Source organism: Babylonia areolata, chromosome 24 (assembly GCF_041734735.1).
Source record: "Babylonia areolata isolate BAREFJ2019XMU chromosome 24, ASM4173473v1, whole genome shotgun sequence".
NCBI lineage: Eukaryota > Metazoa > Mollusca > Gastropoda > Neogastropoda > Buccinidae > Babylonia > Babylonia areolata.
The window spans coordinates 4093247-4121148 of record NC_134899.1 but is presented as its reverse complement, the minus strand read 5'-3'; the positions used below and the strand labels follow the sequence as shown (position 1 = coordinate 4121148).

General features: G+C 39.6%; 1 protein-coding gene across 1 annotated transcript in view; it reads left to right on the top strand.

The window, feature by feature from the left end:
* Positions 1–16565, top strand: part of LOC143299081 (uncharacterized) — a 16795-nt gene extending 230 nt beyond the window's left edge. The window contains exons 2-6 of the mRNA XM_076612190.1: positions 3955–4143; positions 10197–10449; positions 11324–11538; positions 15558–15671; positions 16090–16565. Coding sequence (XP_076468305.1) covers positions 3955–4143; positions 10197–10449; positions 11324–11538; positions 15558–15671; positions 16090–16515 — 1197 coding nt within the window. The 3' untranslated portion in view covers positions 16516–16565. The remainder of the gene's footprint in view (positions 1–3954; positions 4144–10196; positions 10450–11323; positions 11539–15557; positions 15672–16089) is intronic.
* The last annotated feature ends 11337 nt before the right edge of the window (positions 16566–27902 follow it).

Genomic DNA, 27902 nt, shown 5'->3' with positions numbered 1-27902 from the left:
TGTCTGTCTGTCTGTCTGTCTCTGTCTCTCTGTGTCTCTGTCTCTCTCTCTCTGTCTGTCTGTCTGTCTCTCTCTCTCTCTTTCTCTCTCTCTCTGTCTCCCCCCTCTCTCTCTATCTCCCTGTCTCTGTCTCTCTCTCTCTCTGTCTCCCCCCTCTCTCTCTATCTCCCTCCCTCTGTCTCTCTCTGTGTCTCCCACTCACTCTCTCTCTTTCATGTGTGTTTGTGTGTGTATGGGAGGTAAGATTTGCATGTATAGAAATATATATGTGTGTGTGTGTGTGTGTGTGTGTGTGTGTGTGTGTGTGTGTGTGTGTGTGTGAATTTATGTGATTTCTTTTTGTTGCAAAATATTTGTTGTGCTTATTGTAAGTTCACAACCCCTTCAAAAAGACTATGGCCTTCTCTGAGTTGACTGAAATGCTGATATTGATATTGATCACTTTCTATCTATCTCTCATTCTCTCTCGCTGTCGTTGTTTTGTCTTTTTTCCACGTGGGATATCTTCAAACATTGAAGTATGTCTTTGAACATACACTGGTCATGTCCTTGCTTATATAAATCTACAATTTTTGTTTCTTTTTATGTGTGTCTTGTTTTGTTGTTGGATACTGGGTATGGGGATTGTTTCTTTACTCCCTTGTTGTTTTGTCCCGGAGGGCTGGATGTTGTTTTGTCCCTGACGTCTGGATGTTGTTTTGCCCCTGACGGCTGCATGTTGTTTTGCCCCTGACGGCTGGATGTTGTTTTGTCCCTGACGGCTGGATGTTGTTTTGCCCCTGACGGCTGGATGTTGTTTTGCCCCTGACGGCTGGATGTTGTTTTGTCCCTGAGGGCTGGATGTTGTTTTGTGACGGCTGGATGTTGTTTTGTCCCTGACGGCTGGATGTTGTTTTGTCCCTGAGGGCTGGATGTTGTTTTGTCCCTGAGGGCTGGATGTTGTTTTGTGACGGCTGGATGTTGTTTTGTCCCTGATGGCTGGATGTTATTTTGTCCCTGAGGGCTGGATGTTGTTTTGTCCCTGACGGCTGGATACGGCTGGATGTTGTTTTGTCCCTGAGGGCTGGATGTTGTTTTGTGACGGCTGGATGTTGTTTTGTCCCTGACGTCTGGATGTTGTTTTGTCCCTGACGTCTGGATGTTGTTTTGCCCCTGACGGCTGGATGTTGTTTTGCCCCTGAGGGATGGATGTTGTTTTGCCCCTGAGGGATGGATGTTGTTTTGCCCCTGAGGGATGGATGTTGTTTTTCCCCTGAGGGATGGATGTTGTTTTGTCCCTGATGGCTGGATGTTGTTTTGCCCCTGACGGCTGGATGTTGTTTTGTCCCTGACGGCTGGATGTTGTTTTGCCCATGAGGGATGGATGTTGTTTTGCCCCTGACGGCTGGATGTTGTTTTGTCCCTGACGGCTGGATGTTGTTTTGCCCTTGAGGGATGGATGTTGTTTTGCCCCTGACGGCTGGATGTTGTTTTGCCGCTGACGGCCCTCAGGATGTTGTTTTGGCCCTGAGGGCTGGATGTAAAAAAGCAGTTGTGCTTACTCCACAACCCTTGTGAAATATGAATTTGTTTCGATTCATTCTGTCTCTCTGTTCCTGTCTCTCTGTCACTGTGTCTCTCTATCTATCTCTACCTCGTCACCTCTTTCTTAATTTGTTTTTCTGTCAATTCATTTGTATGTGTGTGTGTGTGTGTGTGTGTGTGTGTGTGTGTGATGGGCATCTTGTTGGAGGATTGTATACCAAGCACCAGCATCATAAAACAAACAGGGACTCCAGGTCTTTGGGAACTCATTATCTCATTTCATTCAGCCTTGACAACACCGGACAGACCAGGTCTGTGGGAACTCATTATCTCATTTCATTGAGCCTTGACAACACTGGAGAGACCAGGTCTGTGGGAACTCATTTCTGATTTCATTCAGCCTTGACAACACTGGAGAGACCAGGTCTGTGGGAACTCATTTCTGATTTCATTCAGCCTTGACAACACTGGAGAGACCAGGTCTGTGGGAACTCATTATCTCATTTCATTCAGCCTTGACAACACTGGAGAGACCAGGTCTGTGGGAACTCATTTCTGATTTCATTCAGCCTTGACAACACTGGAGAGACCAGGTCTGTGGGAACTCATTATCTCATTTCATTCAGCCTTGACAACACTGGACAGGCCAGGTCTGTGGGAACTCATTATCTGATTTCATTGAGCCTTGACAACACTGGAGAGACCAGGTCTGTGGGAACTCATTATCTGATTTCATTCAGCCTTGACAACACCGGACAGACCAGGTCTGTGGGAACTCATTATCTCATTTCATTGAGCCTTGACAACACTGGACAGGCCAGGTCTGTGGGAACTCATTATCTGATTTCATTGAGCCTTGACAACACTGGAGAGACCAGGTCTGTGGGAACTCATTATCTGATTTCATTGAGCCTTGACAACACTGGAGAGACCAGGTCTGTGGGAACTCATTATCTCATTTCATTCAGCCTTGACAACACCAGACAGGATGGATGCTGAGAAAAGAAGAGGACCAAGTAATGAAGAGAATTGAAAACAACTCTTGGGCACCAGCACCACAAGAGCAGCCAGAAAACTTTCACCGAAAACATGCCAAATCAGAGTGGTTAGCATGGAAAACTTCACCGAAAACATGCCACATCAGAGTGGTTAGCATGGAAAACTTCACTGAAAACATGCCACATCAGAGTGGTTAGCATGGAAAACTTCACTGAAAACATGCTAAATCAGAGTGGTTAGCATGGCAGATAGTGATGCACAAAGAACAGTACAGTACATCAGAGAGTCCAGACTTTGAAATTCTATGCCTTCTGGAGTTGGGCTGGGTTTAATTTATAAACGATCTTAGCAGTTCTGCGTTCTCTTACCAATCAGAATTTCCCAACGTCTACACTAAAGCTTACCATTCAAAATTTTACAAAGTCTACACTAAAGCTTAGAATTTTCCAAAGTCTACACTAAAGCTTAGCAGTAGCATTAAGAATTTTCCAAAGTCTACACAGTTATGTAGGTTGGGGTAAAATCTTCATACAGAAAAAACTTAGCTCTAAGAATACTTATGCCCAGGACTCCAAAATGGCAGACTCTGACAGTATGAACTTTGAACTCAGAGAACTGTGGCCTGCCCGCATGGAAGTGTATCCAATGTCTTTGTGGTTCACAACCAGTAAATGACAATCACCCAGTAATCATGCAGATATGGACTGTATTCAGGAAAATAATATCATCCAGGAAAATACTAGATCTGGGGATGCTGTTGATAAATTAATGATAATATAAACAGTGAGGTGTCCAACATCTTGAACATTCCTTATTTCTTTCTGTATTTGTGGGCTACAACTCCTACATTCTCCTGTCTCTAAGAATAGGATTTTTTGTGTGTGGAACCGTTTTTAACCCCGCCACAGTTAGCCATACTCCAATTTCAGGGGTATGCATGCTGGGTATGTTCATGTTTCCATAACCCACCAAACACTGACATCAGTTATAGGGTTTTTAACATGCATATTCAACCTTCTGCATGGGAATACATGCAAAGGGAGTTAAGGCACTAACAGGGCTGCAGCTATTTTGACCTGGGAGGTATGAAATGTCTCCATCCTTAAATCACCACACGCCAATACCAGGATCAAACCCAGGACTCTAACATTGAAAGACCAATGCTCTTGTGTTGATGTGCTGGAACCCCACCTCCACCTCCCACTTCATCCACCACCACCCACCCACCCGAATCCCCACTTGGTACGGGTAGAATGGCCCAGTCATTAAATATGTTGAGTTTGAGTTGAGTCCAGTGCTGCAACCATTATGGCTGTAGCACCTGTCATGAAATATGCTGAACCATTTCCATGCCACAAGGTTAGAACTAAAATGTGGTTTTCACAAACTTTCACCTGATCATTTCAACAGCTGTTGCTTGTGTTACAACAGGTTGTGATTGGCACTCAAATGACGTTCAGCTTTACCCATTCACCGATGGTGACCAGCAACATTGACAGTTACTACCCTCTCCTTGCTGGCATGTATGGGCAGGGATATCGACTCTTGTCTTTTTACCGCATCCCAGGACAGCAGCAGCAACAGGGACTTTTCAGCATGTCTGTGGCCCTTGGATTTCAGGTATAGGCAGAAAGTAATGAGTGAAACGAGTGTGTGTTTGTGTTTGCCTGTGTTTGTATGTGTATGTGTGTGTGTGTTGTGTGTGTGTGTGTTGTGTGTGTGTGTGAATCATCAGGCATCAGCCTTCACTATCCTTGATGTTTGCTGGTAATAAAGGGTGATACCTGGAGTGGGAAGTTTATTTTTTATTCATGGTGGTGTAATCAGCAAATAAAAAAAAGAGTATCTTCCAAGCATATGGTGAATTTTTCACAAAACCCACTTCCATTGAGGCTTTTTTTCATAGTTTCAGCAGAATACTTGGAAATAGTTGATGTTGTTGGTTTGTTTGTTTTTATTGTTATTATCATATTTAACATATTTCCTTTGATTCTTTCTTTTTGCATTGGTATTTGATACATATTTCATTTAATTCTTCTTTTTGTAATGCATTAGCTTTTTTTATCCCCAAACATTCAACAGTTTCAGTTATAGAGGTAAAAAAACGTGTTCTTGTATCTTGCACTTCTTGCACACCTGTTTATCAAAACTTTGGGCAATAAATTACACTTTTGAAGGCTTCATTCCGCAATTAGACTTTCCCACACAATATACCACTAAAGATTGCCAAAACACACTTTTGAAGGAGCTGCATCTGTGGTGTCGGGCATTGAGCGAAGGGGGATAACCCGGAACTGACTTTGGTTGGCTTTCATTTCATGATGGTGTTGAGGAGGAGGTTGCATGAATTGGAATTGGACTGTGAACTGGATTTAGCACCTGAAGAAGAAACCAAGAAAACCAAACAGAGACAACTTCTCCAGATGTATTGCACTGTTTACCTTGAACAGTGCAGCTGCCTTGTGCCATCAAGAACAGTCACTGGCTGCCTTCACTGTACAGTTGGCAATAGTGATCTCAGCTGTAAGCATGGCAGGCTGTTTGACTGTACTTGTGTCAATGGCATCTCACAAGCAGTTCGCCGAAGGGTTTGGATGAAAAGCAGTCCAGCATTGTAAACTTTTTTCTCTCCAAACCAATCCTGACCATGGCCCAGATTAACAGAGAAAGCCACAGAAATGGTTGAAGTTATGATGTGTGACAGTATCATCCAAAACAGCATGCCAATTACTGTTACTGACAAGCTGACCAAAGCTAAATGTCTCTCTCTCTCTCTCTCTCTCTCTCCAACAGATTGGGCAAAATCGATTATCATACCTATTCACAAAAAGGGTGACCCAAATATTCCAGATAATTACCGTGGAGTTGCACTTACAAGTATCATTAGTAAAGTTTACACTTACATTTTAAATAGAAGATTAACTAAATGGGCTGAACGAGAAGAAAAGATTATTGAAGAGCAAGCTGGATTTCGATCAGGTTACAGCACCATTGACCACATTTTCACATTGTATGCAATTGTACAAACACATTTATTAAAAAATAGAAAATTGTATGTTGCTTTTGTAGATTTTCAGAAGGCCTTCGACTCTGTGAATCGAAATAGTTTATGGAATGTGTTACGTAAAACTGGTGTTGATGGTAAGCTTTATATGGCACTGCGTGGTGTATATGATGCAGTTTTAGCGTGTGTACGTGAGAAGGGTGTATATTCAGATGTATTTGATTGCCCACGTGGCGTAAAACAAGGATGTCTGTTGAGCCCTATGATGTTTTCGTTCTTTATTAATGAACTGGCAGGAGAGATAACGAAAAAAGGAAGACATGGGATTCAAATGATCCCTGGGGCTGTTGAACTGTTTCTCATGTTATTTGCAGATGATGTAATTCTTTTGTCTGACACGGCCATAGGACTTCAAAATCAGCTGAATATATTAAAGCAAGAAGCAGATAGATTATTTTTAAAAGTTAATCTTGAGAAAACAAATGTAGTTGTGTTTAGAAAAGGTGGTTACTTATCTAGATATGAAAAATGGCACTATGGAACTGATGAAGTGAAGGTAACTAATGCTTATAAGTATCTTGGTATGATTTTTACAACTAAGCTGAGTTTGACAAGGACAGTAGCAGAAATTTGTAGAAAGGGGAAGAAGGGGGTTATAGAAATCTTAAGGTGTTTACGTAAGTTAGGCTCGATAGATTCATATATATTTTGGAAACTTTTTGATACTCAAATAGAACCAATGATAACATACAGTGCCGAAATTTGGGGACTTTCTGATAACAAAGATTTAGAAAAAGTACATACATTAGCTATTAAACGTTTTTTAAATGTTCCATTACATGCTTCAAATACTGTATTATATGGAGAAAGTGGTAGATACCCATTATACATTAAATCATGTGTGAAATGTATAAAATATTGGTTAAAATTAATAAGGCTACCCACATCGAGATTATGTAAGCAGGCGTATGAAATGTTAGTAAATGAACATGAGAGAGGGAAGGAAAACTGGGTATATTTTGTAAAGAAGACATTAACTGTAAATGGATTTGGGATTGTGTGGATGTGTCAGGGAGTTGGATGTGTAGAAGGATTTGTTTCAGAATTCAAAGATAGGCTAATTGCTTCATATAAACAGAATTGGCACGGTAAAATGGAAAGCACTGAGAAATATAGATGGTTTTATAGTTTTAAAAGTATATTTCAAACAGAAAAATATATCACAGTCGTGACAAACAAGTGGCACCGAACAAGTCTCGCCAGATTTAGAACGAGAACGATTGGTTTGAATGCTTATGAAAAGTGGTTTCAGACTGAGCCCTCGTTACTCTCCCCTTGTCCGATGTGCGGGCATTCAAGGGAGGATGAGTTATATTTTTTGTTTAGTTGTAAAGCTTATGACGATATTCGAGAAAAATGTGTTGTATTTAAAACAAATTCAGCAAAGTATGAAGATATTTTTGGAGTGCTTAATTTAAATCAGGAAACTTCACTACAGTCACTTGCAAAATATATTGCAGAAGCGAATAACATGCGACGAAAAAAAACTCAACAATAATAAAATAGTATCAGGTGTTGCTCATTGTGAAAAGTGAAATCTGTGTTGTCACTCTCATATGGAAAATATTATGTTATACATTTATATATGTTTTTGTTTTTATTTCTCACTACATGCCATTACTTTGAATGGATGGTCGAACTGCACTTTGTTGCACAGATTGATTGATTTCGTTTTGGTTTTGGTTTTCATCAATATTATTTCTATTGATGCATGTTGTTATTTGTATTATGAACCCCCATGTCATTAGGGCTGTAAAGCTATTGACATTAAAGTGTTCAGTGTTCAGTGTTCTCTCTCTCTCTCTCTCTCTCTCTCTCTCTCTCTCTCTCTCTATATATATATATATATATATATATATATATATGAGGATGATGTTTCCCAACTCCAAGATTGCTCAGCAGATTAATTTCTGCTAATAGCTATTCTGGTCTATGAGGCCCTGAAGAGTAGAATGAAAAAAGGAAATATACATAATGTATACACTGTTACAATATTGATTTTATAAACTGCATAATGAAAATACATAAAGAAGAAAATCACATATTGAGAACATACCAGTTTCAGTTTCTTGACGAGTTATCACTGTGTGCTGTATGCACACATTCCACAAACACCCAAACTATTGGGGGAAAGTAATCTCCCCCTCCACACACACACAAGTTTAGAGACTTGTGCATATTATGCACACACATGCACATTAGCACACATGCACATCTTTGATATACAGTCACACACAGGTTGCTGCTCTGATCTGATTATTTTCTGTTAATCCTGGTGAGTGAGGCCCAGAGAGGTTGCATAATACATGATCTGTATAGTACTACTCGACACAGATCACATGATAACAATCTATGTTATAAGAAGTCTGTATGGTAATATTGTAATCCAGCTGTGAGCTTCCGTTAATCATGGAGGTGTTATTTTTATTTTTATTTTTTTAATCTTTTTTTATTTATTTATTTTAATTTTTGTACGCTTATAGTTGAATTCATCAAGTTTTTGCGCCTTATAATTATTATTATTAGTAGTAGTAGTACTTTTTTGTGTATTTATCTGTTATTTATTTATTTATTTACTTCTTTTTTTAAAATTATTATTCTTAGTTTTTTTTGTTTTTGTTTTTTTATTATCTCATTTTTTATTATTATTTTATTTATTTGTTTATTTTCATTTATTTTATTTTATTATTTAAATTTTTTTTTTTTTCTCAAGGCCTGACTAAGCGCTTTGGGTTATGCTGCTGGTCAGACATCTGCTTGGCAGATGTGGTGTAGCTTATATGGATTTGTCCAAACACAATGACTTCTCCTTGAGCGACTGATACTGATACTGATACTGATACATGGAGGTATCACTGTGTGTATCATGTATGCAAGTCTATCAAAGGGAAAACACCCAATCTGCTGAGGGGAAAAAAACCACTCTCACCCTCCACACATGCACACATTTAAAGACACATATATATCCCATACACATGTACTTGTACACACTCACAGAAGTGGGTGCCCAGCTTAGATTATTCTCTCAGAGATGCCAGCTGTTACAATTCCGCAGTATTTTGTTACGCTTGATCGCAGATTCTCTCAGAGATGCCAGCTGTTACAATTCCGCGGTATTTTGTTACACTTGATTGCAGTTTGTTCCGACGTTACGTCATTATCAGAATTGTTCCATCAAGTTTATTTTTCAACCACATAGCATGGTCACATGCTTTCCTGTCATGACATTACCCAGACGCTCTAGATTAACCGATCATGAGGCCAGAGCAGTCACAACTAACCCTTGATCTCACATGATGATGCTCAGCTAATTGCGTGCGTGTTTACATTGAAACAGCATTGAGTGGACCAATCAGCTTGGCAGCTTGCCCCAAACAAGAGAGAAGTGGGCTAAATCAAGTTGCATCTCAGTCAAACAGCTTTGTGCCCATCTGCTGATGTAGCTCAGAGTCCGAGTTCTTACCAGATTCAAACTGTTCCTGCCAAATTTCCTGATTGTTCCTACAAATGTTTGACAGGGGTTGGCATTTCTGTTTTCTAGTAATTCTATTGATTCTTGTGATTGAGGCTTAAAACAGCTGCATGAATAATATACAGTCCATGTGATAATATACATCTATGCAACAATAACAATCTCTCTCTCTCTCTCTCTCTCTCTATATATATATATATATATATATAAAATCCATATATATATATATAATCCAACTATGAGTTTCAGTTTCTGAAGTAGGTATTCACTGTATGTGTACAACTCACAAGTCGATAAAACACCCCCTCTGCTTTTAAAAAACAAAGAAACAAAAAAAGTCCTCCCCTCCACAAATGCTTCAGACATTTGTATCCCATACACACTGACACACAACTGATTACATCTTGAGAAATATGTTTAGTTTTGTGAAAAGATGTTTCACAGTGTGAGATTGCTTTCCACCTTACCATGTTGCATTCAGGTCTCTGACGGAGTGAATAGGTCTACTTTTTGCGAGGAGGACATTTGACAAAGTGATTTATTCTTTTTTTTATGTGTCACCATATTCTCTGTAAACTTCTCAACTATAGCTGTTTTATTAGAGGCAGTAATTGAGTAAAGCATTGTTGCATCTTGATGTGAAGAGAACACCCAACAAAGTGATTTTCTTTTTCTTTTTAAGGGATGAAGGTGGCAGAATGGTTGAGACACTTACCTGTCAATACTGTGTCCACAAGGGTCTGCATTTAATTCCTTTCACTTTCTCCCTTGCTTGACTGGAAAATCAAACTGAACATCTGGTCATTTAGATGAGGCGATGAAGCAAGGTCCTGTTTACAGCAAAACACTGAAAAAGAACCGATGGCAACTTCGTCATCTGGCAAAATTCTGTAGAAGAAATACACTCCCATAGATACACAAATACATATATGCATGCACTTGGATTATGCTGCTGGTACGGCATCTGCCTAACAAGATACAGTGGATTTGTCCAAAATCAGTAATGCCTCTTTGAGAAACTGAAACTGAAACTTCCTCAGCAAACTTGTCAGCGTTTTACTGGTGGTGATAAAAGAATTTTTGCATCTTGTAGGTGTTGTTAAGAGATCATCCCACAAAGTGATTTGCTCTTGTCAGGGGATTTTCTGCTGTTACCCTACGGCTCCTCGCCGCGAGAACTGGCAGCTGCGGATTGAGAAATCAGTGATCCAGCTGCAGCGCATGTACACAGGGATCATCTCCTTCAACCAGGGTGTGGTGTCCGACACCAGCCATGTTCTGGACAGCATCGCGCGAAACACTCAGGGAGGGGGGCGTCTGATCTGCGTGGAAATGACGGGGCAGCAGCAGTCGGCAAGCATGGGCATGGCAATGCAAGGTTTATCTCCGGGTGAGTTTCCCTGCTGCGGCTTGACTGTCCTGAAATGGCTTCTTTTGCCGTCGGCTGGACTTCAAGCAGCATGATTTCATTTGCTGCTTGTGATTGTGATCGGTGTTTAGATTGTGATTGTGATCGGTGTTTAGATTGTGATTGTGATCAGTGTTTAGAATGAACTCTAATGTACGCTTGGGTGGATTAATGTTTAGCATGGGGCAGGAATCAGACCCCTGCCACAGTCTGCCACAGTGGGGCATGGTAAGTGTGTAAAGAGGAAGAACGTAAAATTTATGGGAAAAGTAATTCCTGTTGAAGCTAGTTTTTTGGGTTTTTTTTTTTTTAAACATGAACTAACTGTCCTTGTATGTGAATGTGTGTGTGTTTGCATCATCTTTCATAAGCAGAATTTGTTTCTGTTTGTTTATGTCTTTAAATTATCATTTTTCATATGTGGTGTTTGTTTTTGTATGTGTATGTGTGTTTGCATTATCATCTTTTGTAAGCAGTATTCATTTTTGTATGTATAAATCTTGTTTGTTTAAGTAAGGAGCAAGGTGGTTGTTTTTGTTTTTGTTGTTTTTGCTGATTTATATATGATTATATGTACCTTGAAAGAGGATAACAGTACCCATCACATACATGATTACATAGGAGTTATGTTTATGATGATGTGTACCTTCAAAGAGCTGATGCTGATAAAAGTACCCATCACAATAATGCAGCACTTCTTAAGAGCCTGTATTCTGCAAGTCATGGTGGGTGGTAAGTTTGTTGAACGTAATTTTTTGAAGGAAAAACTAAAGTGACGTTCATTCCTAGACGTTGACCATTGTTTTTTTTGTGTGTGGAGTTGTTTTGTTTTTGTTTTTTTTATGGTGGCCAACAGCGATGGGAGTGGACCTGTTCTTTGAGGTCCCTGACACCCCTGGAGCGACGCAGTACGTGTACAACTGTGTGTCGGTGCCCATCACCATGACCATGCAGATGGGGTTCAGGCCGGTGCCCATCGTGCACTGCGACTGGATCGGTGTTCTGGCCAACAACCTCAACCAGGGCTGGCGTCTGATCGAGATCTTCATGGACAAGACCCAACACACGCGGGTTGGTCTGTGTGCGTGTGTGTGTGTGTGTGCGTGTGTGTGTGTGTGCGTGTGTGTGTGTGTGTGTGTGCGTGTGTGTGTGTGTGTTTGTATGTGTGTGTTTTTGTGTGTGTATGCATGTGTTTGTGTGTGTGTGTGGAATGTGCATATGCATCCATCGTGTGTTCATCAGTTTATCAGTTTAACGTCTCTGCTTCCATGCACACATGGGAGTGCGTGTTCATTGTGCTCTTTTCCTTTCCATATCACACACAAATGGGAATGCATGCACCCATCTTAAATCTGTCTGGGAATGAAGGAAGGAACGTGTGTGTTTTTTCTTTGTTTATTTTCTCAGCTGCCTTTCTCATAATGTACAACACAAATTATAAGTGGCTTTTCTTTATGTGCATGAAGTTAACTTTCTAGCTATTGATGTTTTTTGATGAAGTTTTTGATCATACGATGGACACTTAGATAAAGAAAAAAGAAAAAAAGAAAAAAAAGAATGAAAACACATTCATAACACACACACAAAAAAAGCAAAATAAAGTAAGTTTTCTATCAGTGAAAATATCAGAAAAGGACTGCTTGTGAATTGATGTAGGTAAGGGCATTCTCAGGTATTGTAATCAGAATCACACATTCAAGGTAAATGTGCAAAATGAACATGTACAACACAAAATAAACATTGGTTTTTTGAGGTGTGTTGCTTTTGTTTATTGATATCTGACTGACTGACCACTTGATTTGTAAAGGTTTGTTGCTTATGTTGTTGATGTTTGACTGAACACTGATTTGTTGAAGTTTGTTGCTTATGTTTGTTGATGTTTGACTGACCACTTGATTTGTAAAGGTTTGTTGCTTATGTTGTTGATGTTTGACTAAACACTGATTTGTTGAAGTTTGTTGATAATGTTTGTTGATGTTTGACTGAACACTGATTTGTATAAGTTTGTTGATAATGTTTGTTGATGTTTGACTGACCACTTGATTTGTAAAGGTTTGTTGCTTATGTTGTTGATGTTTGACTAAACACTGATTTGTTGAAGTTTGTTGATAATGTTTGTTGATGTTTGACTGAACACTGATTTGTTGAAGTTTGTTGCTTATGTTGTTGATGTTTGACTGAACACTGATTTGTTGAAGTTTGTTGATAATGTTTGTTGATGTTTGACTGAACACTGATTTGTTGAAGTTTGTTGATAATGTTTGTTGATGTTTGACTGAACACTGATTTGTTGAAGTTTGTTGATGTTTGACTGAACACTGATTTGTATAAGCTTGTTGCTTATGTTTTTGATGTTTGACTGAACACTGATTTGTATAAGTTTGTTGATAATGTTTGTTGATGTTTGACTAAACACTGATTTGTTGAAGTTTGTTGATAATGTTTGTTGATGTTTGACTGAACACTGATTTGTTGAAGTTTGTTGATAATGTTTGTTGATGTTTGACTGAACACTGACTTGTTGAAGTTTGTTGATAATGTTTGTTGATGTTTGACTGAACACTGATTTGTTGAAGTTTGTTGATAATGTTTGTTGATGTTTGACTGAACATTGACTTGTTCAAGTTTGTTGCTTATGTTGTTGATGTTTGACTAAACACTGATTTGTTGAAGTTTGTTGATAATGTTTGTTGATGTTTGACTAAACACTGATTTGTATAAGTTTGTTGCTTATGTTGATGTTTGACTGAACACTGACTTGTTGAAGTTTGTTGATAATGTTTGTTGATGTTTGACTGAACACTGATTTGTTGAAGTTTGCTGATAATGTTTGTTGATGTTTGACTAAACACTGATTTGTTGAGGTTTGTTGATAATGTTTGTTGATGTTTGACTAAACACTGATTTGTTGAAGTTTGTTGAGAATGTTTGTTGATGTTTGACTGAACACTGATTTGTTGAAGTTTGTTGCTTATGTTTGTTGATGTTTGACTGAACACTGATTTGTTGAGGTTTGTTGATAATGTTTGTTGATGTTTGACTAAACACTGATTTGTATAAGGTTGTTGCTTATGTTGTTGATGTTTGGCTGAACACTGACTTGTTGAAGTTTGTTGATAATGTTTGTTGATGTTTGACTGAACACTGATTTGTATAAGTTTGTTGATAATGTTTGTTGATGTTTGACTGAACACTGATTTGTTGAAGTTTGTTGATAATGTTTGTTGATGTTTGACTGAACACTGATTTGTTGAAGTTTGTTGATGTTTGACTGAACACTGATTTGTATAAGTTTGTTGATAATGTTTGTTGATGTTTGACTGAACACTGATTTGTTGAAGTTTGTTGATAATGTTTGTTGATGTTTGACTGAACACTGATTTGTTGAAGTTTGTTGATAATGTTTGTTGATGTTTGACTGAACACTGATTTGTATAAGTTTGTTGATAATGTTTGTTGATGTTTGACTGAACATTGACTTGTTCATGTTTGTTGCTTATGTTGTTGATGTTTGACTAAACACTGATTTGTTGAAGTTTGTTGATAATGTTTGTTGATGTTTGACTAAACACTGATTTGTATAAGTTTGTTGCTTATGTTGATGTTTGACTGAACACTGACTTGTTGAAGTTTGTTGATAACGTTTGTTGATGTTTGACTGAACACTGATTTGTTGAAGTTTGCTGATAATGTTTGTTGATGTTTGACTGAACACTGATTTGTTGAGGTTTGTTGATAATGTTTGTTGATGTTTGACTAAACACTGATTTGTATAAGTTTGTTGCTTATGTTGTTGATGTTTGGCTGAACACTGACTTGTTGAAGTTTGTTGATAATGTTTGTTGATGTTTGACTAAACACTGATTTGTATAAGTTTGTTGATAATGTTTGTTGATGTTTGACTGAACACTGACTTGTTGAAGTTTGTTGATAATGTTTGTTGATGTTTGACTGAACACTGATTTGTTGAAGTTTGTTGATGTTTGACTGAACACTGATTTGTTGAAGTTTGTTGATGTTTGACTGAACACTGATTTGTTGAAGTTTGTTGATGTTTGACTGAACACTGACTTGTATAAGTTTGTTGCTTATGTTTTTGATGTTTGACTGAACACTGATTTGTTGAAGTTTGTTGATAATGTTTGTTGATGTTTGACTGAACACTGATTTGTTGAAGTTTATTGATAATGATGTTGATGTTTGACTGAACACTGACTTGTTGAAGTTTGTTGATAATGTTTGTTGATGTTTGACTGAACACTGATTTGTTGAAGTTTGTTGATGTTTGACTGAACACTGACTTGTATAAGTTTGTTGCTTATGTTTTTGATGTTTGACTGAACACTGATTTGTTGAAGTTTGTTGATAATGTTTGTTGATGTTTGACTAAACACTGATTTGTTGAAGTTTGTTGCTTATGTTTTTGATGTTTGACTGAACACTGACTTGTTAAAGTTTATTGATAATGATGTTGATGTTTGACTGAACACTGACTTGTTGAAGTTTATTGATAATGTTTGTTGATGTTTGACTGAACACTGACTTGTTGAAGTTTATTGATAATGATGTTGATGTTTGACTGAACACTGATTTGTTGAAGTTTGTTGATGTTTGACTGAACACTGACTTGTTGAAGTTTATTGATAATGATGTTGATGTTTGACTGAACACTGACTTGTTGAAGTTTATTGATAATGATGTTGATGTTTGACTGAACACTGATTTGTTGAAGTTTGTTGATAATGATGTTGATGTTTGACTGAACACTGATTTGTTGAAGTTTGTTGATAATGATGTTGATGTTTGACTGAACACTGATTTGTTGAAATTTGTTGATAATGATGTTGACGTTTGACTGAACACTGATTTGTTGAAGTTTGTTGATAATGTTTGTTGATGTTTGATTGAACACTGATTTGTTGAAGTTTGTTGATAATGTTTGTTGATGTTTGACTGAACACTGATTTGTTGAAGTTTGTTGCTCATGTTTGTTGATGCAAGGTGAACATGTTTTACACGAAATGAACATTGATTTGTTGAGGTTTGTTGGCTTATGTTTGTCGATGTCTGATTGTCGCTTCCTTCCCCAGCCACACGGGTTTACCGGTCAGTCAACCTTGAACTCCATGTGGTTCTTTGAAAAGCCGGCGTCTCGCATGAACGACCCCACACCTGTCTATCAGGGCACTATGATCGACCACCAGGTCAGTTTCAGTTTCTCAAGGGGGCATCACTAAAATTGGATATATGCTTTTACATAACCATACATACAAAAACATAACCCACGCAATGCTCTAGTTAGGCCTAGAGTGCATGTATATATATATATATATATATATATATATATATATATATATATGTGTGTGTGTGTGTGTGTGTGTGTGTGTGTGTGTGTTCTTGTCAGAGGGGATTTCTTCTACAGAATTTTTCCAGAGGGCACACATTCATTGACATGGGTTTCTTTTCACTGTGCCAAGTTAGTGCTGCACATTGGACCTTGGTTTGTCGTCTCATCTGAATGACTACATGCCCATTTTGATTTTCCTGTCAAACAGAAAGGGCGTGATCGAGGCTCAAACCCAGACCCTCACCTCTTACATTCTGCCTCCTTGCACCTTCCAGGTCAAGATCAAGACGTCCCTGGGAGGAACCAATGCCACGGCCAACTGGGAGCCGGTGATCCAGGACATGGGCAACAGGGGCTGGGAGCTGGCCTGCATCCTGGAGACGCCGGAGGTCCGCTTCTCGGGCATGGCCACCATCTACATGACCTGCAAGATGTTCTTCCAGCGCCCCATCCCGCCCCCGGCTGGTGCCTCCATGCCCTCTGGCCTTCCCCCGCCCTATGACCTCGCGGTGGGAGGGTTCGTGGCACCTCCGGTGCAAGGGGCAGGACCGGTGCCGATGGGAGGACCGGTGCAAGGAGGACCGGTGCCGATGGAAGGACCGGCGCAAGGGGCGGTGCCGGTGCAGGGTGGGGAACCTTCTGGCCCCCCTCCGCCCCCTGGGTTCCAGGTTGCCCCTCCCCCCGAAAAGATGGGGTACTGAGCGATGCGCAGACACCATGTCCAGACTCCTTTGATTATAATAATAATGATGATGATAGACTTCATTTTATTTATATCAGCACTTATCCTTAACAATCCCAAGGCTGAAAGCACATTACAGGAAGACGTAGGAGAATGAGCAGAATATAGTGTGACATGTCAAGATGATCTTGTATGAAGATACTTAAAAACAACAAGGTTGTGCAAAAGATTTATACACAGGAGATAGATAGATAGATCCTTTGTTTTCGACTGTCTTCAATGTCTTTTTTTCTGTTCTTTTTCATTCTCTCTTCTTTTTTTTTTTTCTTTTTTGTTGTTGTTGACTTTCAGTCCTTTGCTGAGGAGTGAAGGAAGAACTCAATTTATGCAGTCTCAGTTTGTTCTTCCATTCATATTATTCTGTCAAAAACAGTGATCATAAATTCTCTGACTTTCATCATCCAGTGTGAAGTGACAAAGAGCAGTTCACCTGAACCAAGAAACAGCAGGATAGATTTTGTTCTGGCACCCTTTTTGGGTTTTTTTAACTTAACATCTATACAAGCCCTGCTTATATAGCGTAAATGAGTATGGTATTATATTCTGGACAGAAATTCATGATTGGTTGTAGGAACTCTCGAATGATTGGCTTTTGATGTGATTTTTACGAGCCTGGATCACCTGTAACCATGTTTCTAAAAAATCTTTCCATGTACAGAAATTTGGTGTATATGCATGTTTTTGACTGATACTTTATGTATTTATATATATATATATATATACCTTATATTGCTAATAATCTGTACACTTGTTTGGCTGGATTTCTTTTCTGTGATGATTTAAAGCAGCATAATTACAAGTGTGTTTTTTTGGGTTTTTTTTAAATCCTGTTCTGCAAACAAAAAAAAAGAGATTATACAAGAATGTTTTTGCCGGTTGTAATCGTAGGTTTTTATATTGCAATATGTTGCATGCTAGTGAACTTGCCAATGTTTAGGTGATAGAATGTTGACAGACAGAAAGTCAATAGTGGTGTATGCCATGGTGGTGACTTGTGTCGGTCTCCCAAGACCAGACCTGCTAACTGCAATGATTTGAGCGTAGCATGCTCCTCTGAGCTTCAGAATGGTAGGCTACTTTTCTCACAGTGAAAATGCTATGTTGAATACCAAAACAATCAAGCAGTGTTTTTTGTTGTAGTTTTGTTGTTGTTGTTGTTGTTTTTGATACATCAGTTCATACCATAAGTGAGTGAACTGAACTCGCATGAAAGGAGAAAGAGGAGAATGTTCATTCTATGGGTCATGATCAGCTTGAGCCAGTCAGAACTCAGTTTGTGTTTTTCCTCAGTTCTAGAGCCCTCCTTCCCATCTGGTGTTCATTTCCCTCTGGCTGCTCCTCTCAGAAAGGAAAAGTCTTTGCAAAAAAGAGGCAACAGTGATTTGACATTAACAGCAAAGAAACAAGCGCCTGCACAGTGCCGCCCTGAAACTTGCAGCAAAGAATACCCAGGCATTCAGTATTCATCACAAAGCTCAAATCAGGCTACGTGCACTGCTTGTCAACGCAACTTCAAAGTGACACACGGTGGAACAATGTTTTACTAAATATTAAAAACTCTAAGCATGTTCAATGGAAAAGTGGCAGTGCCATCAATTTCTTTTGTTCTTTTGTAATGCCAGGTGGATTGTGATAGAGTGTTGACGCTGCATTTATTAAGACACCGGTTTCATTTGCTCAAATGATTAAGATGCTGCTCTCGAGTCTGGTTCAAGGTTAGCAGGTCTGCAAGACAAAGAACCATGCCTGTTGGTGTTCAGCACTTTAAACAGTGCCAGCAATGGCTGAGTCATCCTGCCCTTGGGGACCTTGCACCAGAAAGGTGCACCTTTATTAGCACAGTACTTTGGACAAATCATAGTATTCTGATTAAGCAACCATATCCAAGGCAGATGTTTTACAGCTGTGTATTTGTGGAGGATGTCCAGGCTACCTTCTTATCTTGTCTTCTTATTGTTTCCGTCATACAACCAACATCATCTTGCTGATGAATCTGTCATGGCTGACGCATGCCAGATATTTTCATGTTTCCACAGTCGACCAAATGCTGGCAGGTACAGGATCTTCTTTTTCTCCTTCTTCCTTCTCTTCTCATTCATGGTACAGGATCTTAAACATGTGTATTTGATCTTGCATCAAAAAGTTCACGGAGCTGGACAAACAGCAGTCTGTTTATTTCCCTGCTGTCAGTTACTTACTTTGCAGTTTGTAGGTCGACACCCAACACAGTTTGATTCACTTAAACCTTGGTTCATTTGGTCCCCTCTTTGGGAGTTTTGCAGTAAATCATTGGAAACAGAAGGGGAGTAATGTTCAACTGTGGAGAGATTGATGAGGTTTTGTGTTCACATGTGCCTTGTACTTTTGGAATTCTTTTGTTTGTTTTTTTCTTTTGGTTTGGTACAGTTTTCTTCTTTTCAATTTCTATGATGCTTTCTGATGTTTCTCCTTCTTTCCTTATCTTCTCCCACCCCTCCACACCCCCGCCCCCCACTCCCCATTACATTTTGAAAAGAATCAGGGATAAACTGTTATCACCATTTTACACAGTCTGAACCATGCAACGTTTTGTTTTACTGACCAATTTTGATTGTGTTATTTTCAGAATGCCAGAAGGATTGTTTACCTTGGCTTGTTTTCTCTGCTGTTCAGCTGTTTCTGTGTTACTGTGTGTGTATATTTTGGTGAAAGCATGTGTTTGTGTGTGTGTTGGAGGGGAGTGGGGGGCATGCTTGTGTGTGTGAGAGAGAGAGGGAGAATCTTTTCTTTGGTCCTAGCAACATTTCCCAAGTCTTTCTCCTTTTTTTTTTTTTTTTTTTTGTTGTTGTTGTTGTTTTTGTTTGTTGTTGTTAACTGGGAAAGCTGCATGAATTAGTGAACCATCTTAAACAGTTTTCAAGATGTGTGGAATGATATATAAACAGTGTATGATTGGACACAACCAACAGAAGGCTGATATGGATTCCGGTGTCCTGTGGTAAGCAGTGAGTGATGCCAGCTGTTTTGATTTCATCTGATTTTGTTATGACCAGTCAGTTTGTTCCATTGTTGCACCAGTGTCAAAATAGTTCCCATGAGTTCACTTTCGGCCAGCCAGAGTCATCTGCCTGTGTCTTGCTGCAAGCAGCTCAGTGGTTTTGCAGCGCACTTGGTGCACTGAGTGTGGTTTGGGTTGGGGTTGTGAATCACACTTCAGTCTCAGGTGATGGAGCTAAGTCACAGCGTATCACTTGTGTGTTTCCACTGAACCCACGTTAAGCAGTGCAGTCAGGGCCATACAGTGTGCCAATGCATCTGAGGGTCTGAATGTTTCTAAAAAATTCCAAATGTCCCCCCCCACACCCTCCTCCAACCTCCCTCCATTTTTTTTTTTAATTATTTTTTTTACTTAGTACAAATTATTCATGAAGAGTTCAAAAGGGATGCATCTCTGTTTATCTGTTTATGTTAATCTTTTGTGTTCCATCCTGTAATTCTGAGTAATACCCATACATGTCTATTAAAATATAGTAATCCTGATTAAGACATGTATTTATCTTTGAAAATACAGTAATTCCGAGCAAAATATATTTATCTTTGAAAATATAATGATTCAGAGTAAGACCCTTGTTTATCTATGAAAATATCAATCAGTCGTGCAGTGATGTGTAACAGAGTGAAAAATGGATGAAAGTAACTGGAATGATGCTTTTGAGGATTTGAAGATACTTGATCCCAAAGTCAGCAGATTGGATACTGGACTCAATCCTTTAAGCTCCTTGAGGAATGCAGGGCCACAGCAAGACTCCTCCAGCAGACTGGGTTCTGGGCTGTCCTCTTTCAGCTGGACCCATGCCCTTCCCGCTGCCTTCATCTCATCCTCAGTGCAGCTTCTCCATGTCTGGCCTGGTCTGGCCGTTTCTCTCTTCCCTTGAGGGTTCCACTCCATGTCTGCCCTGGTCTGCCCGTTTCTCTCTTCCCTTGAGGGTTCCACTCCATGTCTGCCCTGGTCTGCCTGTTTCTCTCTTCCCTTGAGGGTTCCACTCCATGTCTGCCGTGGTCTGCCCATTTCTCTCTTCTCTCTCTTCCCTTGAGGGTTCCACTCCAGGGTTGTCTGGCGATGTTGGTTGCAGGGTGTGACCAGCCCAGCTCTGATTCCTCAGCAGAGGGAAGGGACATTTCTTTCTTTGCCGTGTGATCACACTCAGGGGTCTGTAGAGCCATGTCTGTTTGGCATTGCTCAACTCTAAATTCAAGTCAGCAGTAAACGGAGAAGATTACAAAGAAGTGAAAACTGAGACAGACAGAAATTAGTTTCTTCTCATGGGGCTGATGTTGAGTATATTACTTGCTTCTAGATATGATAGGTGACCTCACAGATATGGGACAGTAAAGAATTTTTTGTTAAAATGAAAGTAAGTGAATCTCATTCAAGATTAAAACATTATTTCCCTCTTTTTTTTTCTTCTTTTTTTTTTCCTTTGTTTATATAGAGGCAGGGGGAGTGACTTGTAGGAGAAAGATGAGATTTTAGAAAAATCTTATCAAGAATTAACAGCATGCAAACAATTTGAATGATTGAGAGCTCTCAAAAGAGTGTTCATAGACATCTACATATGGGCAAGCACAGATGAACTATTGCCATGCTGCAGACCTGTCTTCAGGTTCTGGTATATGGATATGTGTGTGTGCTTGCTGTACTGCAGCAGAAGAGAAATTCCACACTACTGCTCAATGACATTGGACCCAAATATTGGAGAATTGTGATCCACCGTCCAAATTGTGTGTGTCTCACTGACTAGCCCACAGGGAAGTGTGTTTTTTTATTGGTTTTTTTTTTGTTGTTGATAATCCTTCATTTTGTAAGGGGAACAACCAGTTATGTTTGATTTTACACTGTAGGTGCCCACAACATGGATTCATGAATTATTTTAATGACGTGTGCCTGTGTTTCTGTCAGCGCACTGGACATGCACATTAACTTGTTGCTCAATCTGTTTGGGCTGACTTTTTGCCCACGATGTTTTATTTTTTGGCCCCCTTCACTCTCAGTGGCCAGAGTTGGTGTGGTCCCTGGGTTTTTCCCCTGCCAATCTGAAGCTCTGAATTTTTTTTTTTTTTTTTTTTTTTTTTTACAGTTTGTTCCACCATTTTCTCAGGTTCTACTCTGATGATTCCTCCCACGAAAACATGGCCATTGCTTGGTTCGGTTGTCACCTAATGCTGTACAATTATGCTCAAGGCACATTACATGAGTATAATATAACATTAAAGCAACACTCTGCACAAAGATCACAACCACATATAAAAATCTCCAAAACACATGTGAACAACACAGTCACCCCCAAACAGAGAACTAGACCAAATATCATCGTACACATATAAAAAAACAAACAAAAAAAAACAAGAAGCATTAAAGCACGCACAGACGAAATGCGCACATACACATGCACACACACACGCGCACGCGTGCGTGCATGAGCTCGCATGCACGCATGTACACACACATCAGTATTACGATATATGTATGCATGTGTAACACGCATCCCCACCTCCCCACCTTTCCCCCACACACGCACACGCAAATAAGATTCATACTATGAAATGCATGCATGAATTTAAAAGTTTTAAGAGAACATAAGAGATGAAAAACACACAATGCATGTTCACCATCATTGATAAAAACAGTTTCAATTTCACTTTGAAACACCTAGATGAAAACAGTGGGTGAAAAGGAGGGGTTTCAGTTATTATGCTGGAATGGTTAGGGAGGGGTGGGGGGGGGGGATTGCATAATGTCATAATCATAATATGTCCTCAAAAATGAATAAACAAAAAAGAGTTACTCAGTGATTTCATACCAATGCTGCAAAAGAATGCTTTACTTTTTCAATTTCTGTCATCTCAATTTTGGTCCTTCTGCTTCTTGTTTGTGTTGGAGAGACTTTCACACCCTTTTTCAATTTCCGTCCTGGATTTGTGCAGAAGGAAAAGGATTGTTGCCTTGCATCTGATGAATTGTGACAGTTATCATAAATGCAGACTTTTTTGTGTGTTTTGTTTTTTTTGTTTTGTTTTTTGTTTTGATCTTTTGCCTTGTAGAGTATAATAACATTTACTCACTGTAATTTTCCCCACAAGAAGATGCTATGTTACAGATTTTCCCTAAAGTGGAAAGAGCAGTCATGATTGTTCGTTTGGCTGTTGAACAGAAAAGTGCCCTTCTGAACATGCATATCTTGATTCAAGAGCAAATTCTCGTTGCCTTACAATTTTCTGAGGGGTTCATGTGTCTCTGACTGTGCAAGTGTGTGAGATAGAGAGGGAGGGAGGGAGAGAGAGAGAGAGAGAGAAGTACCAGTGGTATGATGAAAGGCTAGGACCTGCTTCTTGAAACCTTTCATTGATTATGACTGTGTTGCAAGAAATCTGATTTTGACAAATCATTAGTGGAAGGCTGGGGACTTTGTGTAATGTTGAGAATTTCCTCATTTTTTATCGCTCTCTTTGTATCTGCCTTTTTTTCTGTTATAGTGCCTTCCTCATCCTTTCACATGTTTTTCTTTTGGAACTCTTCATGCATTTTCTGTCTCTTTGGATTTGGTGATTAGGTTTTTTTTTTTTTGTTTTTTGTTTGTTTGTTGTTGAGAAAGTATTTGTTACATGTTGATTTTTCAGCTGTGTATGCTTTTTTCTCTCTTTTTTTTTTTTTTTTTTAACTGTGCTATGTATGATTCTTTAATGCTTTCTGGGTAAGTGTTGTTATTTTTTATCCACCAGGGATAAATGTGGTAAAATGGCTTTTAAGTCTAGGTGTATATTTTGGCCACTGTAAGTCTGTAATGCTTTTAGTGGTTTGTTGGGGTTTTTAATCCTTGTGAGATGAATGTGGTAAAATGGCCTTTTTATGTACTTTCATATTTTGGCTGCTCTATCTAAAATTTTGTGATTTGGGGAGTGTGTGTGTGTGTGGGGGGGGGGGGGGGGGGGGGGGGGAGGAGCGGGGGTTAGTGTTGTTGTTCTTAATCCTCTGCAGATAAATGTGGTAAAATGGCCTGTTAATCTACATTTTTAATGATGTAATTTACTTTGTTGAACAAAATACAGGTGGTTTGGGTTTAGTGGTCTGTTCCATGACATGTTTTTTTTCAGCTGTGATTGTATTTATGGCCATGAGTAGCCAGCTGGGCTCTGAGCCAACCTGTATTGAACTGAACCCGTTTGTGATGAGATTGTTATATCATGAAACATTTTGTTGATTGAAGGCACATTTATTTCCACTCGATGTTTCTACCAAGAATTTAGGTTTAATTATCAGTCAGAAAGAAGATGACTGTAATAGTTTGTTATTTTATATCTCAGAAGTCAAAGGGGGGCATTTTGGGTTAAATATTAAACGAGTACACATACCTGTTTTTGTTATTGATGCAAGATATGTACAAATTATATGGATACAAGAAAACCAACAAAGAAGTGGAGGCTTTGAGAAATGAACTGTTATGATTTGTACGGTTTGTAATAGAAAAACAAACTGCAGTCATTTTTTACATATGTCAGTTTTTACATTACTTGCCTTTGCTGAAATGTCCATTTATTTGGCATTCATGTACCAACATGAATTGAATGCATGCACATAATTTGTTATATTGTTTGTGTTAAATTGAAATGTTTGTGATTCCTGAATAATCATGATCATGAAAAATTGAGATTGACTGTTGGGTCATTTGGTGGATTATAAAGTATTCTGGTATCTGGTGTTTGGAATTCCCATCAGATTGCCCGTGGGAATGCAGGGGGTCTTTCAGTATAAATGGCATCCCCACCTTCTGGAAATTCCGTGCTAGAAATTTCCTCTTTTCTATCACTCTTTGTTTCTGCCTTTTTTCTTTCTTCACTGTTATCTCCTTTTTCAGCCTTCCCAGTCCATTCCCCTTTCTTTTTTCAAGGAAGCTTTGACACTTTTTTCTCTTTTCCGCAGTCTATGATGTACTATCTGTGCTGTTTTGCTCCGGCGATTAGGTAGTGAGATGTAAACACTGGGATGGGCACTAGCTGCCCATTCTGCAGTGTCATTACCGATATGTTATGGCCTTTTATTTATTTTTTATTTTTTATTTTTTTTATTCGGCTTTGAAGTGTTGGTTCGTTGGTTTTTTTTCCTTTTTTACGATTTTTTTGCAATCTGGGGATGATGAATTAAGCAGAATGGCTTGCGTCCTCAGCATGGCTTTGTTTTATTTGCCATGAGGAGCTAAATGGTTGGGATACTGTGTCATGAACTATGTTTTGTGGGTTTGTCATTGTGTTTTTTTGTCGATGTAACAGTTATGTATTGACACGGTTGAGCATTTGTATGGTTTGACAGTCCTGATATGGCCCTGTGTGGTTGGCTGGACGAAAAGGAACAAGAACATACCTATTAAAACAGTACTTCAACTGGGTTTTTTTGTGATATTTTTTTCTTAGAGTGATATACGTTTTTACAGAATGAAGAAAGGCAGTTTTTGACACCATGCCTTTTCCAGCCCCAAAGTCATTTGCAACATTTAGTTTATCTTCAGGTTCATTTATAAAATGACTGCTTGTTTATGTATATGTGAAGCTTTTTTCTGTTCATTAAACAAGAATGTTTGCCTGCACATTGTTCACATTGTTTTTAGATTGTTTTATGCAAGGAAGGCTTTCAGGTCTCAGGTAAGAGAAAAATAGCTGGCCTACTTTTCGAGTGCACCTCCCTTTGAACTGAACACCTCTTTTTATCAAGAGTTGCATTATGTATTATGAGCACTGTCAGTTGGAGTTGTAGACCATGAATGGCAGTGTGGTTACGCTGTTTGCACCATGTCACAAACACTTCAAGTGTATGCATGCAGTTAGGGGTTGACATACCACTCTGCCATTCATTACCTTCTTTCCTTCAGTGGTCATCTCGTCTATTCCATGGCCATCCTTTCCTCCAGTGGTAATCTCGTCTGTCTATTCCATGGCCGTCCTTTCCTTCAGTGGTCATCTCGTTTGTCTATTCCATGGCCATCCTTTCCTTAAGTGGTCATCTCGTCTGTCTATTCCATGGCCATCTTTTCCTTAAGTGGTCATCTCGTCTGTCTATTCCATGGCCGTCCTTTCCTCCAGTGGTCATCTCGTCTGTCTATTCCATGGCCGTCCTTTCCTTCAGTGGTCATCTCGTTTGTCTATTCCATGGCCATCCTTTCCTTAAGTGGTCATCTCGTCTGTCTATTCCATGGCCATCTTTTCCTTAAGTGGTCATCTCGTCTGTCTATTCCATGGCCGTCCTTTCCTCCAGTGGTCATCTCGTCTGTCTATTCCATGGCCGTCCTTTCCTCCAGTGGTCATCTCGTCTGTCTATTCCATGGCCGTCCTTCTTTCCTTAAGTGGTCATCTCGTCTGTCTATTCCATGGCCATCCTTTCCTTCAGTGGTCATCTCGTCTGTCTATTCCATGGCCGTCCTTTCCTTAAGTGGTCATCTCGTCTGTCTATTCCATGGCTGTCCTTTCCTTAAGTGGTCATCTCGTCTGTCTATTCCATGGCCGTCCTTTCCTTAAGTGGTCATCTCGTCTGTCTATTCCATGGCCATCCTTCTTTCCTTCAGTGGTCATCTCGTCTGTCTATTCCATGGCCGTCCTTTCCTCCAGTGGTCATCTCGTCTGTCTATTCCATGGCCGTCCTTTCCTTCAGTGGTCATCTCGTTTGTCTATTCCATGGCCATCCTTTCCTTAAGTGGTCATCTCGTCTGTCTATTCCATGGCCATCTTTTCCTTAAGTGGTCATCTCGTCTGTCTATTCCATGGCCGTCCTTTCCTCCAGTGGTCATCTCGTCTGTCTATTCCATGGCCGTCCTTTCCTTCAGTGGTCATCTCGTCTGTCTATTCCATGGCCATCCTTCCTTAAGTGGTCATCTCGTCTGTCTATTCCATGGCCGTCCTTCTTTCCTTAAGTGGTCATCTCGTCTGTCTATTCCATGGCCATCCTTTCCTTAAGTGGTCATCTCGTCTGTCTATTCCATGGCCATCCTTCTTTCCTTAAGTGGTCATCTCGTCTGTCTATTCCATGGCCATCCTTCTTTCCTTAAGTGGTCATCTCGTCTGTCTATTCCATGGCCATCCTTCTTTCCTTAAGTGGTCATCTCGTCTGTCTATTCCATGGCCGTCCTTTCCTTAAGTGGTCATCTCGTCTGTCTATTCCATGGCCGTCCTTCTTTCCTCCATTGGTCATCTCGTCTGTCTATTCCATGGCCATCCTTCTTTCCTTAAGTGGTCATCTCGTCTATCTATTCCATGGCCGTCCTTTCCTTAAGTGGTCATCTCGTCTGTCTATTCCATGGCCGTCCTTCTTTCCTTAAGTGGTCATCTCGTCTGTCTATTCCATGGCCGTCCTTCTTTCCTTCAGTGGTCATCTCGTCTGTCTATTCCATGGCCATCCTTATTCCCTCCAGTGGTCATCTCTATTCCATAGTCTCTGATCATGGGGGCACCGCAGAGGACCTGGCAGCCAACTCTCTCCGTCACTTCCTGTTCCTTGACTCTCTCAGGGTGTCACTCAGTTTTAGGCCTGTCCATTTGGGGATGTTGTCCATCCATCTCTTTTTTCTGCCTGCCTCTGCTTTGCACTGTGCCCTCAGGACTGTCTTGCAAGCCCTGCTGATCATGAGATGTGTCCATACCTGTTCAGTTTGGTTCTCTTCACTGTGGTTAGTAGCTCTCCACAGGGTCCAGTAGTTTGCTTGTTTCTGTTACTCGCTTCTTCATTGATGTGATCTCTGCAGGAGATGCTGAGGAGTTTTTGGAAGCATCTCATCTCTGTGGCCTTAAAGTGGTAGGAAAGTCGAAATGGCTAGTTTTACTACACATACTTTACTGTGACCATGGCTAGATTTTCCAAGCCACCATTTTCTGATGAGCACAAAGCTTGTAGGATTTCCATTCACAATTCGTATACTGCACATAGTTTGATGGTTATTGAAACACCCACATTTTGTATGCATTCCAATGTCCAAGACAAGGCTTTCTTTTGAACATTTTTCAAAGCAGCAGAATGCGTCATATTTTATTTATTTAGTTGGTCACTCACCTTTTAGATGTGACCCACAGGCACAACACCATCTCAAACCAAGATAGACATGTCACTGAAAAGGTTGACAGCAGCAAGAATTAAAAAAACCCAAAAAACAAACAAAACAAAACAACTTAAAGGATCATATTCTGTTCACATTATGGACTGAGAATGAATATTGATTACAACATGTTTCAATTTATACTGTGACAAAGCCATGTTCATTTTCCATCCGTAAAGTAAGCACAGTGTCATCTGTCCTTAAAGTTTGAAACAGACATGAACTCTCAATGCTG